This window comes from Sminthopsis crassicaudata, chromosome 3 (genome assembly GCF_048593235.1).
Source record: "Sminthopsis crassicaudata isolate SCR6 chromosome 3, ASM4859323v1, whole genome shotgun sequence".
Classification (NCBI taxonomy): Eukaryota; Metazoa; Chordata; class Mammalia; order Dasyuromorphia; family Dasyuridae; genus Sminthopsis; species Sminthopsis crassicaudata.
The window spans coordinates 207,533,682-207,552,128 of NC_133619.1; the positions used below are offsets into that span (position 1 = coordinate 207,533,682).

The following is an 18,447-nucleotide window of genomic DNA, read 5'->3' on the forward strand; positions in this document are numbered from 1 at the left end:
TTTTTAATAGAAATGGATCTTGGATTTTATCAAATGCTTTTTCTGCATCTATTGAGATGATCATATGACTTTTGTTAATTTGATTATTAATAAGGCCAATTATACTGATAGTTTTCCTAATATTGACCCAGCCCTGCATTCCTGGTATAACTCCTACTTGATCATGATGTATTATCCTGGGGATGATTTTCTGTAGTCTTTTTGCTAATATATTATTTAAGATTTTAGCATCAATATTCATTAGGGAGATTGGTTTATAGTTTTCTTTCTCCATTTTCAACCTATCTGATTTGGGTATCAGTACCATGTCTGTGTCATAAAAAGAATTTGGTAGGACTCCTTCACTTTCTATATTTTCAAATAGTTTATATAATAATGGACCTAATTTTTCTTTGAATGTTTGGTAAAATTCACCTGTGAATCCATCTGGTCCTGGAGATATTTAATTAGGGAGTTGATTAGAAATAGAGCTTGCTCTATTTCTTTTTTCTGAAATGGGACTATTTAAACAATTTACTTCCTCCTATGTTAATCTGGAAAGCCTATATTTTTGGAGGTAGTACTCCATTTCACTTAGGGTATCAAATTTATTGGCATAAAGTTGGGCAAAGTAACTCCTTATTATTTCTCTAATATCCTCCTCATTAGTGGACAGTTCCCCGTTTTCATTGTTAAGATAAACAATTTGATTTTCCTCTCTCTTTTTCTAATTAGATTTACCAAAGATTTATCTATTTTACTGTTTTTTTCATAAAACCAATGGTTAGTTTTATTTATTAGTTCAATAATCTTTTTACTTTCAATATTATTAATTTCTCCTTTTCATTTTAGAATTTCAAGTTTAGTATTTGATTGGGAGTTTTTAATTTGGTCTTTTTCTAGCTTTTTATGTTGCAAGCCCAATTCATTGATCTTCTCTTTATCTATTTTCTTCAAGTAAGCTTCCAAAGATATAAAATTTCCCCTTATTACCGCTTTAGCTGCATCCCACAAATTTTGGTATGATGTCTCATCATTGTCATTATCTTGATTGAAATTATTAAATGTGTCTATAATTTGCTGTTTCTCCCAATCATTCTTTAAGAGGAGATTATTTAGTTTCCAATTACTTTTTGATCTATTTACCCCTAACTTTATGCTGAATGTAGTTTTTATTGCATCGTGATCTGAAAAGAAAGCCTTCACTATTTCTGCCTTCCTGCATTTAATTTTGAGATATTTATGTACTAATATATGGTTAATTTTTGTATAGGTTCCATGAACTGCTGAGAAGAAAGTATACTCCTTTCTGTTTCCATTCAGTTTTCTCCAAAGATCTATCATACCTAATTTTCCTAATATTTGATGTACCTCTTTAATTTCTTTCTTATTTGCTTTGTGGTTTGATTTATCTAATTCTGAGAGTACAAGGTTGAGATCTCCCACTATTATAGTTTTGTTGTCTATTTCTTCTTGCAACTCTCTTAACTTCTCCTTTAGGAAGTTAGATGCTATACCACTTGGTGCATATATATATATATATATATATATATATATATATATATATATATAGTTTCCTTCCTTATCTCTTTTAATTAGATCAGTTTTTGCTTTTGCTTGATCTGAGATAAGGATGGCTACACCTGCTTTTGTTACTTCACTTGAAGCATAATAGATTCTGCTCCAGCCTTTTACCTTTACTCTGTATGTATCTCCCTGCTTTAAATGTGTTTCCTGTAAACAACATATTGTAGGGTTCTGACTTTTGATCCACTCTGCTATCTGTCTCTACTTAATGGGAGAGTTTATCCCATTCACATTTACAGTTAAAATGACTAATTCTCTATTTCCTGCCATCATATTATCCCCTGATTATGCTTTTTTCCCTTACCCCCCCAAACCCCTTTCCCAGTATTAAACTTATAAGTCCCACTTGCATCATGCAGCCTTCCCTCTTTAGTATCCCTTCCTCCTCCCTTTAAATCCCTTTCCCTTTCTTGTTTCCTTTCCTTAGTGCTCTTTCCCTTTTCCCTTTTCTTCTCCCCCTTTTTAATGAGGAGAGAAAGAATTTTCTGTAAGACCAATATGTCAATTATTTTCTCTTTGAGCCAATTTTTACTGGGAGTAAGGTTCACACAATGTTCCTCCCCTTCTCTAATTTCCCTCAGATATGATAAGTTTTCTTTGCTTCTTTGTGGGATGTAGTTTCCCTCTTTTTATCTCCACTTTCCCCTTTTTCTGACACTATCCCCTTTCCATTTTGACTTCCCCCCCTCTTTTTTGTGTTATATTCTTAAAATCAAATCATACATGTAGTCTTAATGTAGATCCACAACAGAAATACAGTTCTTAAGAGTTCCTTTTACCTTTTTCTGCTTCTCTTGAGTCCTACAATTGGATATCAAATTTTTTTGTTTCAATCTGGTTTTTTCCTTAGAAACATATGGAATTCATCTGTTTCATTAAATGTCCATCTTCTTCCATGGAAGAAAATGCTAAACTTAGCTGGGTAGTTTATTCTTGGCTTTTCAGAATATCAGATTCCAGGCCCGTCGATCCTTTAATGTGGATGCAGCCAGATCTTGAGTGACCCTTATTGTGAAACCTCGATATTTAAATTTTTTTCCCTGGGTGCTTGCAATATTTTTTTCCTTTGTTTGATAGTTCTGAAGTTTGGCCACAATATTCCCTGGAGGTTTTTTTTTGGGGGGGTCGTCTTTTTCAGAAGGTGTTCAATGAATTCTTTCAATGCCTAATTTACCTTCTGGTTCTATTACCTCTGGACAGTTCTCTTTGATGATTTCCTGTAAAATAGAATCTACGCTCTTTTTTTTCATCATAATTTTTGGGAAGTCCAATAATCCTCAGATTATCTCTCCTAGATCTATTTTCCAAGTCTGTCAATTTTCCCATTAAATATTTGAAGTAATTCTCCAGGTTTTCATTTTTTTGGTTTTGCTTGACTGATTCTTGGCGTCTCAATGAATCATTTATTTCTATTTGTTCAGTTCTGATTTTTAATGACCTTCATTAGCTTTTTTTTTTTTTTTTTTTTTTTTTTTTTTTTTTTTTTTTTTACTTTTTATATGTCCAATTGAGTTTTTAAATGAGTTGTTTTTCTCTATGGAATTTTTTTCCAATTCACTAAATTTGTTTTTTAGTGAGTTATTTTCTTTTTCCAGTTCACAGATCCTACTTTCCTGTGATTTCTTTACCTTTTCCAATTCCCTAATTCTGTTTCCCTGCACTTTCTGTGAATTCTTTACCTTTTCCAATTCACATTTCAGGAAGTTGTCTACCTTTCCTAATTCACATTTCAGGACATTGTTATTCTCTAGCATAGCTTTTCTTTCCTTTCCCCATTTTTCTTTTAATTCTCTCTTCAAATTTTTAATAGTTTCTTCTAGGAGAGCATTATTTGGGATATTGTCTGGAGGCTGTCTGCTATTAGTCTCCTCAGTGTTGGAAGCCTGCTCTTTTTCTGCATAGAAGCTGTCAATCCTTTTCTTCATTTTTTTGCTCATTTAAAAAAAAGCCTTCAGGGTCTGCCCTCAGGGCAAGGAGATTATGGGTTTAGGGACAGTGTCTGTCCTCTCAATGGGCTGCACGGAATGGCTGAGTTGCCAAGGAAGTGAGTATGCCTGGGTGTCACAGGCAGGGCTGTATAAGTGCCCTGCTAGGAGCCCCACTGTGAGGATTAGTGATTGCCTTGGGGCTAGAGGTTAAGGAACAAAGGTATCACTGTCCCTCTCACAAACACTGGCTTTGAATATTAGAAGTCATCCTATCCCTCACTGCATAGGATGTGTCTCTGCCTGGGGAGTGAGAGGCAAGCTGGGGAAATTCCACTACCCCTGGCCGAGCCTTTCACTGCATAGATGAGAGGTTGCCCTGAGCTATGCCCCTACTATATGTGACTGCCCCCCACCAAGAGCCCCTCACTGCAGAATGCTGTGAAGAGCTGTGTTATGGTCAGTGCTAGGTCACTTCCAGTCCTGGGTGAGCACAGCCAGATCCTCTCTGGCTTTAGTGTACCTCAGAGTACCCTCTACCCCAGGCTCAAACTTCTCTGCCAGTCCACTACTCCACCACCAAAGTAGGCTACGGCAGAGAGCTCTATGTAAACCTTCCAACCGCAGAGGCCACCCTGCTCCCGTTTCTCTCCCTGCTCTGCGCTGGTCTACTCCCACCACCTCAGGTCAAAAGTTTTCTGGCGATATTCCAGTTTCTCTTCTGCTGGTAAGTTTTTGTATTTCCAATATTCATGGGTTTTACCAGTCAAGCACTGTTTTTAAGGCTGAATTAAATAGTTGCTAGAAAGGGAATTATAGAGCTTAGAAAGTTCTGTCTTGCTTCTCCACCATCTTGGCTGGAACCCCCTACTCATCATTTCTTATAAAATTTCTTATAATACAATATTATTTCATCACACTCATATATCATAAATTGTTCAAATGTTTTCCTCTCCATTTTCAAAGAAAGTTGAAATATGTTTATGTACATATAGATCATTTTCCTTTTTCTTTATTCTCTTTGGAAAATAGAATCAGTAGTGGTATTTCTAGGTCAAAAGACAGGCACTTTTTATAGTCTTTTGGAGAGTTTCAGATTGTTTTCCAGAATGGTTGGATTAGTTCATAATTCCATCAATAGTGCATCAGTGTCCCAATTTTTTTATTCCCGTCAACATTTGTGATTTCCCTTTTGTGATTTTAGCTAATCTGGTAAATGTGATATGGTACCTCAAAACTATTTTAATTAGCATTTCTCTAATTCATAGAACTTCCTCCCTTCATATTGCTGTAGATAGTTTTGATTTCTTCTGCAAACTGCCTGTTCAAATTCTTTAACTATCAATTGGAGAAGGACTTATGCTTTTATAAATTTGTTACACATTTTATAAAAGCGTACTGTAATTTCCCTTTCAGTTTCCTGCTTTCTTTATAATCTTAATTGTATTGGTTTTGTTTGTGTAAAAACCTTTTAATGCATTCTATTTCTTCTGTTTATCTTCATGTTCTGTTTGGTTATAAGATTTTTTTTAACTTACTTCTAGAACTGACAAGTAAAATTGTCCATGGTCCCCTAATTTGTTCATAATATCATCCTTTATATATAAATCATGTATTCATTTTGATCTTATTTTGATATAAGGTATGAAGTGTTGGTCCATTACTAGATTTTTTTCAACTGATTTTCAGTTTTCTCATCATTTTTGTGACATTTGAGATCTTGACTCAAAAGCTTGAGCTTTCTCAAAAAGTAAATTATTATGGTCATTCATTTCTTGCTCTGCATTTTGTATCCCTTTTATTTCATTAATCTACCACTTTATTTCTTAGAAAATATCATATTGTTTTCATTATTGCTTTTTGATAAAGTTTAACATCTGCTAATGTAAGATTGCTTTCCTTAATTTTTAAAGATTGATTCCCTTAATATTCTTGAGTTTTTGGTCTTCCAAATGAATTTTGCTTTTTTTTTCTTGCTCTAAAAATAATTTTAGTAGTTTTATTGTTGTGGCACTGACTAAATAAGTTAATATGCATTGTTATTATATTGTCTCAGTATACCCATGAGCAATTAATATTTTTCCAATACTTTGGATCTGTCTTTATTCTTGTGAAAAGTATTTTGTAATTTTATTCATATAAAACCCAGATTTGTACTGGCAGATAGATTTCCAAGCATTTTATGTTTTCTGCAATTATATTAAGTGAATTTCTTTTTAAAAAATTTTTGGTATTTTGGTATTTTGTTGGTAACATTTAAAAAATTGATAAATGATGGCAGGTCTATTTTATATCCTGTGACTCTGCTGAAATTGATAATTGTTTGAACTAGTTTTTTAGCTGATTATCTAAACATACTATATCATTTGCAAAGAATGATACTTTTTTCCCTATAGCTTATTTTTATCCTGTGAATTTTTTCTTGTCCTATTGCTATAGCTAGCATTTCTAGTAAAATATTGAATAATAGTGTTGATAATGAGCATCCTCAATTCACTCTCAATCTTACAGGGAAGGCTTCCAGCTTATTATAAATAATGTTTGCTGATGATGTTAGATATCCAATACTTATTATTTAAAGAAAAACTCCATTTCCCACAATACTTTCTAGTGTTTTTAATAGGAATATGTTCTGTATTTTGTCAAAAGCCTTTTTTACATCTATTGTAATAATCATTTGATTTTTGTTGTTTTCTTTATTGACATGGTAAGTTATGCTAATAGTTTTCCTAATATAGAAGCAGTCTTGAATTTTTAGTATAACTCGTTCCTTGTCATAGTTTATAATGTTTGTGATATATTGCTATAGAATCCTTGATAATATTTTATTTAATTTTTATTTGCTCTATATTTTAGGTATCTGCACCAATTTTTTTTTTTGCATCACAAAAGGAATTTGGTAGAATTCCTTCTTTACCTGCTTTTCTAAATAATACATGTAGTGTTGAGGGTGGAGCCAAGATGGTGGAGATGATGCACATTTCTCTCTGACCTTCTTTACAACCCTCACAGTAATTGTGAAATCCAGCCTCTGAATTAGCGCTGGATGGGCAGAACCCACTATTGGGATGCAACAAATTATCAGCAGAAGATAACTTCAAAGATCACCAAAAAATGGTCTGTTTCAATTGGAAATGGGAGGGAGGCAGCCAGGGCAACCAGTACAATCTCCAGTGTAGATAGCTCAGAGTCCCTGGGGGAAAAGAATTTATGGGAGGAAACAGACCAGAAAAGATGCAGCCAAAGTGGTAATAAGTGAAAATTTTATATTTCTGGAGGCCTACTTGTATAGAATAAAGAGAAAATCAATGAATTAGGCTTGCAACTAAAAAAGCTAGAAAAAGAGCAAATTAAAACCCCCCAATCAAACACTAAATTTGAAATTCTAAAAATAAATAGAGATATTAATAAAATTGAAAGTAAAAAAAAAACAACTATTGAATTAATAAATAAAACTAAGAATTGGTTCTGCGGAAAACCCAACAAAATAGATTAGCCCTTGGCAAATTTGATTAGAAAAAGGAAAGAGAAAAATCAAAATGTTAGTCTTAAAAATGAAAAGGGAGAACTATACACCAATGAAGAGGAAACTAGAGCAATTATCAGGAGTTACTTTGCCCAATTTTATGCTAATGAATTGGCAACCTAAGTGAAATGAAGGAATACCTAGAAAAATATAGATTTCATGGTGGCAAAATACTAGAAATTGCAGAGATGCTCATCAATGAGGAATGGCTGAAGAAGGTATGTAAATATAATGAAATAATATTGTGTAATCAGAAATAATGAGCAGGCAGATTTCAGAAAAAGCTGGTAAGAGTTGTATGAATTGATATAAAGTAAAATGAACAAGACCAGAAAAACAATGTGCATAGTATCAGCAACGTTGTGGGATGATCATCTATGGATGACTCAACTCTTCTCAGTAACATGGTGATCTGACACAAATACAAAGAACTCACAAAGGAAAATGCCATAAAGAGCTGATGGGTTGTGAATGCAGATTGAAGCATATCTTTTCTCTTCATTCTCTTTTGTGTGTTTTTTTCCTTTTTCATGTGTTTCTTTTTCCATAATTGTGACAAGGAAATGTTTTACATGACAGCTCATGCATGACCCACATCAAATTGCTTAACATTTTCATAAGATGGGAGGGGAAGAAAGCAAGAAGAAAAATTTGGAATTCAAAATACTGTAAAAATGAATTATAAAAATTGCCTTGACATATAATTAGGAAAAGATGTTATTAAAGAGAAAAAAAAAAACTATCTAGTGTTGAGAAGGGAAATGGGAGGTTCCCCACTAATATAATTCTACTAGCTATTTCTTCCTGTAATAAATTTAACTTTACTCTTAATGCTATTCCATTTGGTGTTTAATATTGATATTATTTCACTATTTATGATGCCTCTTAGCAAAATATAGTCTCCCTGATGAATCTCTTTTAATTGAATATATTTTTGCTTTTACTTCATTTACTTCATCAAGGGGTAATCATAATTGTTATCCCTCCTCTAAAAAAAAAAAAAAAAAAAAAAAAAAAAAAGAACAAAAACCAAACCAAAACAACAACAATTAAAAAAAATCCTCAGCTGCCTCAGCTGATACATAATAGATTTTACTCCAGACCTTATTTTTACCCTGTGTTTGTCTGTCTTTTTCAAGTATGTTTCTTCTAAACAACATATTGTTGTGATCTGGTTTATAATCTATTCTTCCATCTGATTCTATTTCATGGGTGAATTCATCCCATTCACACCCACAGTTAACTGTGCATTTCCCTCCTATTTATTCTCTCACTATTTCTGTCTCTGTCTCTCTGGCTCCCCTGTACCTTCTAAATATTCTGTTTTACCTCTTTTAAAATCTGCCCTCTATTCTACCAGAACATTTACTCCTCTTTTTCTCATCCCCATCTCTTTCTACTTTTTTTGTTTTATAAGTTAGATTTCTATACTTAAGTTAGTATGTATGTTATAGTGTGTATGTTGGTATGTATGTTATATCAGATTAATTCTGATGAGAGTAAGGCTTGAGTATTGCCTTCCATCTCCTCCATTTCCCCTTGTTATGTAAAGCTCTTTCTTGCATACCACTTTTATGTGAGAGAATTTTCCCCATTTCCCTTCCCCTTTCTTCTAGGGCAACTTTCTTTCTTGCCCCTTAATTTTTTTGAATCACTTCATCATAGTTAATTCACACCCATATCCTCATTTCAGCCCTTCTTAGACACAGTAATTCTCAGAGAGAAATTTGCAACTTAGAGGAAGGAAATGATAAAACTAATCTTAATGGTAATTATAGCTTGCTTGGGAAGAGATCCTTTAAATGACTGTTTCCTTGCCACAAGGCTTTTATATATATTTTAGAATTAAAAAGCTGGATTTCTATTTTTGAATTTTAATGAATTTAATCATTTTTGTTTTTATACTGATAAATATATTCCCTAGAAAAATGTTAGGAGAAATTCCCTATCATACCATGGATAATATAGCTCTAATTAAAAGCAGATCACATTTTAGAGACAGTGTGTCTGTCTGTCTATCTATCTATCTATCTATCTATCTATCTATCCTATCTATGTATCTATACGTATATATGCTAATATAATATATTATATATGATATCTATGTAACAACTCAATAAAATATAGTTGACTTGTATTTTTAGCAAAATTCAGCCTGTCTTGTTCCACAGCATGCAAAAATGGAAAAACTAACATCATCTAATGACGAGCAGGTGTGAATTCATAGATGAACCTGAAAACTGATAAATAGCTTGAATTTGGAAGGGTAGGAAGTGAGAGATTTTTAAAAATCCAGTTTGAATGAATGAATACAAATTTTAAATGAACTTGTTAAGCAGTATGATAGAAGGTCATGCAAGGAAAAAGCATGGAATGAGCCAACATTACTTACAATGTCCATTTTGTAAGTGATTTCTTCTTTTCTCTTCAGATTTCATTTTGGCCTTTATGTACCACTGGCACCTTTTGGAAAGGCAAACAGAGTCATATTTTAAAATCTTGTTTCTGTCTCCTGAAGAATTGTGCTAGACATGAATCTGAATTATTTAGAATGAAGGGTATTCTAAGACCAAAGTGATAGGAGGAAGTGACTGGTATCACATAAGACTGGCAAATATGAAGGAACTATGATTTATATCACTGAAAAATGCATTCTTAGTGAAGCGATCATAGGTCTCCTATAGTATAGTTGCATAAAGAATAAAATCATATACAAGGTTTTGAGTGAAAGCTCAAATTGATTGCAAATGATATTGAGTTATCATCAAAAACAATGATGAATGAATTGAGAAATTCACTGTCCCAGTTTTATTATGTTGGTGGGAATGTTAGGGACAAGACAAAGTCCCCTGTATCCAGCCACACAGATCTCACATTGCTTGTATGTTACATAACTGCTACAGGCATCAAAATATATCTTTAATAACATACCAGGCTTCAGGATAAGATTCTGGGGAATTTAACCAATTGTTTTCATTTTGGAGGGATTACAGTCATTACAATTTTCATTTTACATCTGGAACTTGATGGAAATATGTTCTGTTTGCTCTTAGTACATATAACCACGTGATAAAGTAGAGGCAGCTGCTTATCTCATACCCTGCCTCTTCAATATGAATAGACTCATCAACATCCTTATGATATGACAGTTCATCAAATTGCTAATTCTAAATGATGAAGCAGAAAACATCTGTAGAATACCAATTCAAACTCTCATAGTGAAATGTGCCTCAAAGTTCTATGGAAAATTGAGTATTTTATTCAAAAATTTCTCAAACTGTCTTCAAAGAATAATTTCCAGTGAATGCTCATTTATCACCATGTTTATATGATACTTTCAAAATGAATCTTTATTTTATGTATTTGAAACAGTTCTATTCATAGGATATTAGAAAGGTAAGGAAGTTTAATCTTCTAGGCTACTGCTTAAAGAATAAAACAAAAAAAATCTCTTTACTACTAAAGTTAGGACATTATTAAGTTGTTTCCCCCCCAAAAAAATTGCAATTATATTCTAGGAATACATTTCAAGTTTAGGTTTAATGATATCTTTTAAGAATTTATTGAATTGAATTAATTTGTTCCTGAATGATCATAAATGTTTCACTGTGCAAATAAAACCACATTCAATTAGTAACAATTTGGCCTTGGTAAAATCTACTTTCTACTATCTTAATGATTATTTTTATTAAACTATTTGTATTATTTTAAAACATTGATTAAAGAAAACTTTGCAGGAAAATAAGACATTTGATAGGTATATATAATTTAGTTAGCTAGATGGATGAATTTCATTAAACTTTATTTGGACGAATAAATATCTCTTAATTGAATAGTTATTTAATTTAATTAAAATTAATTGTGAAAATTATTGAGATTTATTTTGCTGGAAAATAGAATAATTCTGATCTTTGTGAATCAAACAGTCACACTAAAGAGTACATCAAACCTTTAAGATCACATATTTAAGGCAAATATGATAATTTTCTGGATGAAACATTCTAACTTAAAAATAAGCTGCTGGTTTGTAGCATAACTACCTTTGTGGTTCCTATTCATGACATTTTCTTTTAAAGTATTCTTTTGTGATTTAATAAGCAAATCTTTAAATGAATTACAACATTATCATTTCTTAAACTAAACTCTACTCTATCTAGAATGAATAGGCAGAATTTTAAATAACAGAAAATTTCAGTAATGATAATTGCATTTACAATAATTAAATTATTACATTAAATTAAATGAAGTCAATCATTTGTAATAAATAGAACACTAGAATTGGAATTAAGAAGAGAGGCTCAAATCCCATCTTTGATTTAGGCAAGTGATTTGTGCAAGTGATTTGAATTTATTTGTGTTTCAGGCCACTCCCAACGAATTATTTCCAAAATTATAGATGGGGTATGATCTGTGTTATTTGGAAGATTTATCTACTGAGGAAATCACAGATTATTTGGGTGAAGGTGAAATGTAGAGCAGAGTATCAGAGTAAAGATGGTTGTATCAGGCCTCTACCTCATATCTTGTTATCATTCACCAGGTTCTACATGGTTAATGATTTAGTTATTATTATTATTTTTTGTTTAGTTTTTGTTTTGTTTTAACTTATATTTTAAATATGATGGATTCTTTAATGAGTATTTTACTTTTTTCATCTTTCCTAATATTAGAAGTTATTCTTTTGCTATATCTGCTCAGTTATGACTTGTACATCTTGTTAGAATGTGTTTGACTGTGAGGAATTAGCCATATCTCATATAAAAGATAAGATATTTGATTTTGATTAAGGAACAAGGCTCTGACTTGTGCCTAGAAAGTGTGATTAGTTTGATATCTGCTAATGTCAGACAATCAAAGGATCATAGGATTATAAATTTAGAGGTGGAGTAGACCCTAGAGCCCTGCTTATTTTTTACCTAGCCCAATATTTTTATTTTTATAAAGATTAATATGTTTCAAAACGCTTCTATACATCATTATTAGCATGTCAAAGCTGTGTTTATTGGACTTGGAAACTAATGAACCATTTATCAACATAAACCACTGAGGAGCAAGGTATAATAAGTTGACAATAGCAATAGTAGCAGATAGCAAACCAAGATAAAGGCATAAGTCCTCTACATCCTAAGAGTTTAAAAGACTCTTCCTTATAGTGAATTTCTGACAAAATTCATGCATTGTTTTTAAAGTTTAGAAAATCTATTTGGTTATTTTCAATTAAGTGATAAACCCCTACACATTCATATTCGGCACTGCTTAAATTACAGGAGAAAAAAAAATGTTTTCTTTCAATACCTAAACTAACATTACATTTGGCAGCTAAAAAATTCCCCAGATAAAAGAGGAAGGTTTCTGCACCAAGCAATAATAATTAGTTGAAAGCAGTATGATATCCACATGTATAAAAAAGGATAGACTCATGGAATTAGAACTGGAAGGAACCTAAGAAATCATGTAATGCAAATTCCAATTTTGCAGGTGAGGAAATTGAAATTGAGAGGCTATGTGACTTCCCAAATTTCTCATGCAGGAAGTGGCAGATCTCAAATTTGAATCAGGTTTTCTCATTACCTATTTGTTGTTTTTATTGGTGCTAACTCAGTTCTTCCCTTTCCCTTGCCCCCAGCTTTACCTTTGGGGATTCTGTATTCATTCTATGAATACTTCAAATTAGTAAATTAAAAATTATATGCTTTTTTGGACCTAAAAGGCATATACCTCCAATATACAAATAGCGCCTCCACAAAAAGCATGCAATTGATTTGAAAAAAAAAATTAATCATAAAAGAATATACAGATATACAATGACATATAATATGCACTCAATAAACATTTTTGAATGATTAATAATTTTATCTAGCAATACACTAAAATTTCTAGCGTATATTAATTACCTTCCAGTGATTAAAAAGAACAAGGTTAGGATGACCAGAAGAGTGAATCCACCCACCGCCGCAGTGGCTATTACAAGAATCTGCCCTTGCTCTGCTGCTATATCAGAAGCTGCAATAGAAACATATAAATAGATATTAAGTTCTTGTGAAATAGTTCACCTTCTGACTTTTAAATCATTCTGAGTCTTTAAATCTATAAGAAAAATGTTATTAATATCACAAATAGGCACTATCTGATTTATAACACAATGTTTTGAACATGAAATCAATACATGTTGATCCATATTAAATGATAAAACAATGACATGGTAACTTACAGGATAACTGTGGCACAAAAGCGTAAAAGACTAAAGACTAAAAATTTGGGGATGAATATTGGCTTTGTTACTTACACTTATACAGATACTAACACTTACAGATACTTAGTCTGATTGATACCTGCCAATGTCAGATAATGAAAGGATCATAGGATTATAAATTTAGAGGTGGAGTAGACCCTAGAGATCAGGTCAGCAAATTTGTAGCTTGTGTCTACCCTGTTTATTTATGTTTATTATGCATGTCTCTGAGTTAATGAATCTTTTGGAAACTCAGTTTCTTTCTCTGTAATAAATAAAGTAAGCACTCATAGATTGGGAAATAGCTTAGCAATAAATGCTATTGAATAGTAATGAACTGCTAGAAATTATGAAGAGTTCAGAAAAACATGAGAAGTATATGAACTGAAGAAGTAAAGTAAACAAAGCCAGGAAATCATATATATCATAACTATTAACATGGAAATGGAAAATATAAAAATAAACCTAAATACTAGATAATTACAGAAGTGGGGGACTATGTGTACAGAGTGATAAATATACTAATATAATTAATAGTTTAGTTGATTTAGTTGCTATTTTCTTTTTTTAAATATTTTATAAGAGAAAACTCACTGAATAATCAAAAATATGTTTAGAAATGAATGTTATAAATTAAAGGCTTTAATAATAGAATAAGTAAAAGAATAGTCTCCCCAATAAAAGTAAAATAATTATTTTGGGAATTTTTTCTGAATTACTCAGACCCAATGTCATCTAAATTGCCAGCTATAACATATATTTAGAGTTACTGAAGTATTTAGAGATCACCATATCTAAAGTCCTAATAAAGTACAGATGAGGAATCTGAGAGCCACAGAGATAAAAAGTTAGGATTTGAAGCCAAGTTTTCTGATATACTGTTCAATCTATTTTGACTACATCTTTTTATATTAAAATGTACATATTAATACATTTTGCCTCATTATATTAATTAATTTAAAGTATTTTGAAATATAAAAATAGTACCTCTTTTTATTGTCCTTTATGACTTGATAAGAGTTTGAATAATTGATATTTCAGGTGATTTCCACAAATAGAAAGCATTAACCTCATCTAGCCTAGTAAATGTGACTAAATTAAAAGCAAACATATTCCTTGTTGCTATTACTTTGTTTAAATTTGTATATACTACATTTTTAAAAAGAGAGCTTCTTTGCCTTGAGAAATCATAGGATTTTTTTTTTGCATTGGTAAACCATGAAGAATGCTTACATATTTACAAAAATAGCATATTTGCTATGGAATTCTTGAAATTTATACACTGTTTTTTGAATCTCTAGGAGACCAATGACAAAGTCTAAAAAACCTTCTATGTAGTTTAAATGTAAATAAAGACAAAGGTAATTTATGTCCAATTTTCACATTACATTTGTATTAGTATGATTTAATCGAGAAATTTTCGGGCAATCTATTAAAATATTCCATTATTCCACATAAACTCCACAGACATCTTATCCAATAAAGAACATGGCTACTCTTTTTATTAGATAATCCTTGAAATTTCCCAGTTTTCAAAATAACAGTGATATTATGGAAACTAATGTCATCCTCCAAAATGTCACATTTCCTTAGAAGAAATTATTGAATAACAAATAGTAACAAATAGCCATCTTGAAAATAACATAAGCTATTTGAAGATAAAGAAGCTATTTGAAACAAAAATACTTATTTGCTTAGTTATTGCTGTTATAGTACAATATATAGTCTTATAAAATTACAACCTTTTTTTTATTTTCACAATATACATATTTATGTAGCAAGGGGCTCACTCAAAGCCACCTATACAACTCAAGAGAGAAAAGATCAAGTAGTGAATGGTAAAGAGACAATTATATTTCACTTACATAACAAATTAAATACTATCTAACAAATATTTATGAAATTCATACTTTGTGCTGTGTGCTGTTGTTGCACGACTGAAATTATCAGAGATACTGAATTTCACAACTGAGAAGGACCTCATAACTTATTTGGTTCAATTCATAGTTGAATAGCAATCCTATCCATAATTGGTTATCTATACTCTACTTGGAGACTTCCACTGTTCCTGATAAAATAGCAGCCTGAGCATATATTGCCATTGCAAGGGAGCCAGCCTAGAGTCAGGAAGAATTGGGTTTAACTCTTGCCTCTGACAAGTCCAACTGTGTAAGCAAGGACACATTAATTAACCTTTCAATACCCATTTTTTTAAAGACTTAAAGTATTTTTAAAGATGATTAGGGGAAAAAAAAAGAACCTATATGTTCCAAAATGTTTATAGTAGCTCTCTTTTCAGTGGAAAAGAACTGGAAATTGAGGGAATTCCCATCAATTGGAGAATGACTAAACAAGTTGTGGGATCTGTGATGTAATACTATTGTACTATAAAATGATGAGCTTGATGATCTTAGAAAAACATGAACAGACACATGAAATAACAAAATAATACAAGAAACAATGAAGACTGAAATGAGGAAAACCAAGAGAACATTGTATATAATAACAGCAATATTGTTTTAAGAAAAATCTTTGAATGATAAAGTCATTTTGACTAAAAACCTAAATAAAAAACAAAGGACATATGAAAGAAGATGCTATCTGTATCCAGAATGATATACATATACACACATATATTATTATGTGTGTATATATAAACTTATTTAGGTGTATTTGTATTTTGTGTCTAATGGTATCCATCTCTAGGATGAGGAGGAAGGGAAGAAAAAAAACAGAATTTACATAACTTTAAAAAGAATAGTAAGTTTTATACATTAGACTTGCAGTTTCTTGTGCAATCATTTTTATTATATGATATTATAGAAGTGCTTCCTTTCCTGCATAAATTTAAAATGACATAAATGAAAAAAAATTAAAAAGATTTTCAGTACAGTGCTAGGGGCATTATGTTTGGAAATAGAGAATGTTGGTTCAAGATCTGACTCTCACATTTACTACCTATGTGATTTTAGGCAAGTTGCCTCACATCTATGAACCTATTTCCCAAACTGCATAATGAGAAAAATCTGGCTAGATGATTTCTTTTACCTCTAGATTTGGCACTAAGTAACTGGTTAGCTTTTGATCTGGATTGATAGTGGCTCACACTGGGAATTTTATATGCTGACTAAATCAAAGGTCTGGACAACCCTCTTCCAATTATAATTAAAAATGAATAATAGAATATAACCATATTTCTGTCACCATAGTCATTTTGGCTATATATACATAGGAAAAAAATTTAATTTCCCTGAGTATGTATTCTATGAAGTTCTGTGACTACTCCCAACTCCACAACAGTTGTATTACCTATGGGTACTTTTTTCTGTCTTCACCCTTTCTAGTGATACACAGCTTCCTGGAAGAGAATGAACTCCTATGAAAAATGATACTTATTAGATAATGTGCAAATGAACTCATTTTTTAATGATTAGTATGCTTTCCTCTATCTCCATCAGACCTTTCCATGCCAGCAATTCTGAACCCTCAGCTGCCATTGTTCAAATTTCTGTTTCTTGATCTCTCACTACTTATTCCCATCTTCCTTAATCCTTACTCCTTCCATTGATCTTTCTGCAATGCCTGCTCTATATGTAATAAATTGTTTCCATCTTAAACTTTTTCCCATTTCATTCCCTTTATCTTCATTTATTCACTGAGTACTAGTTTCCTCCTGATGAGAACTTTTTTGCTCACCTTTTCTAGAACTAGTTGCAGTTTTACTTTATCCTTCAATTTATTAGTCATTGTAGAAAATTGGAACATTTCTTACTTGCTATTGACATTTTTGGCTCTCATGATAGTGGATCAGGAGCCTTGTTAATTTCCATTTCTCTGAAATTCATTCAATCCATATTTATCATCTAGCCATTCTCTTCTCCCTAATTCCTGATCTCATTCTAGGAGATTTCTACTAAATCTGTATTGATAATACTTCAAGCATCCTAAATTTCATTATTTACTTATTGTCTCTTGATCTATTTTTTTTTGATCTTATGAAAGCTATTCACAGAAATGGTCATATCCTTCATCTTTCTATCTTCTATTTTCATGTACTCTAAAATTCCTTTATCTTATCACAATTTGTTGTCATTCCATTTTCCCCTCTGTCTCCAATCCCTTTCTTTTTAATGCTATTGAAAAATCTTGCCTGACAAGTCTTAGCCTTGGATTACTTCCTCCAACCCACTCCTAAATTATATACTTCTGAAAGAAAATATGGAAAATCATGGAACCATGTTGATTCTTCACACAAGAACTTTCAAATCTTTTCATCCCTCCTCAAGCCTCCCATTGCTCTCTCACTCCATATTTTACACAAAAAGAGGCCATTCACTATAAGGCCATTCTTCTTGCTCATTTCCTCTACTCAGAAATCTTAAGTCACGATTTCCTTCAACCTGTTTCAGTTGATGAAGTGACTTTACTCTTTACCAAGGCTAATCTCTCTATCTATCAATTAATCTCATAACATGCTATATCCTCTAACAAATTGCCCTATCTAATGTCATCTTCTATCAACTTTCAATCATTCCCTATCTGCTGGTTTATTCCCTACTTATACATGTCCTGAAAAAGCTCTCAATTGATTTTTTCATCTTTAATCTCATCTTATATCTCTTCTGTACTTTGAGTCTAAATTCCTCAGAAAAATAGATATAAAAGGTACCACCACTTTCTCTCTCCTTATTCTCTTCTTAACCTTTATAACCTGGCTTTCAATTTTAGCATTCCACAGATTTACTCTTCAAAATTACTAATAACTTTTTAGTTGCCAGATTCATTGGACTTTTCAGTTCTCATTTTTTGATTCCTCTATAGCCTTTGAAACTACTAAATCAACTTCTCCTCCTTGAAATTTTCCTCTCTAGTTTTTGGGGACCCAAAGCTCATCTGGTTATTCTTTAATCTATTGGACCTCTCCTTTACAGTATCCTTCCTTGGATCCTCATCTAGGTCACACTTGAAAACCACAAGTGTTCTCCAAGAAGTCCTCTTGTTTTCTCTATCTATACTGCTTCACTTGGTGATTTCATCAGTTTCCCCTCTATTTAACAACCATATTTATGCAGATGTATTTATCCAGCATTAATCACTCTCTTGAAGTCCAGTCTTACATCTCAAACTACCTGTTGGATATCCTAAAATGAATGTTTCAGTGTTTAAAATTGAGTTCGTTATCATCCTCCCAATCCTTC

General features: G+C 31.8%; 1 protein-coding gene across 1 annotated transcript in view; it reads right to left on the bottom strand.

Annotated features, from left to right (window-relative positions):
- EPHA6 (EPH receptor A6) overlaps positions 1-18,447 on the bottom strand; it is a 1,095,310-nt gene that overhangs the window by 356,996 nt on the left and 719,867 nt on the right. The window contains exons 8-9 of the mRNA XM_074299847.1: positions 12,912-13,020; positions 9,410-9,480 (exon numbers count right to left, since the gene is read on the bottom strand). Of these exons, the coding sequence (XP_074155948.1) occupies positions 9,410-9,480; positions 12,912-13,020 (180 nt within the window). The remainder of the gene's footprint in view (positions 1-9,409; positions 9,481-12,911; positions 13,021-18,447) is intronic.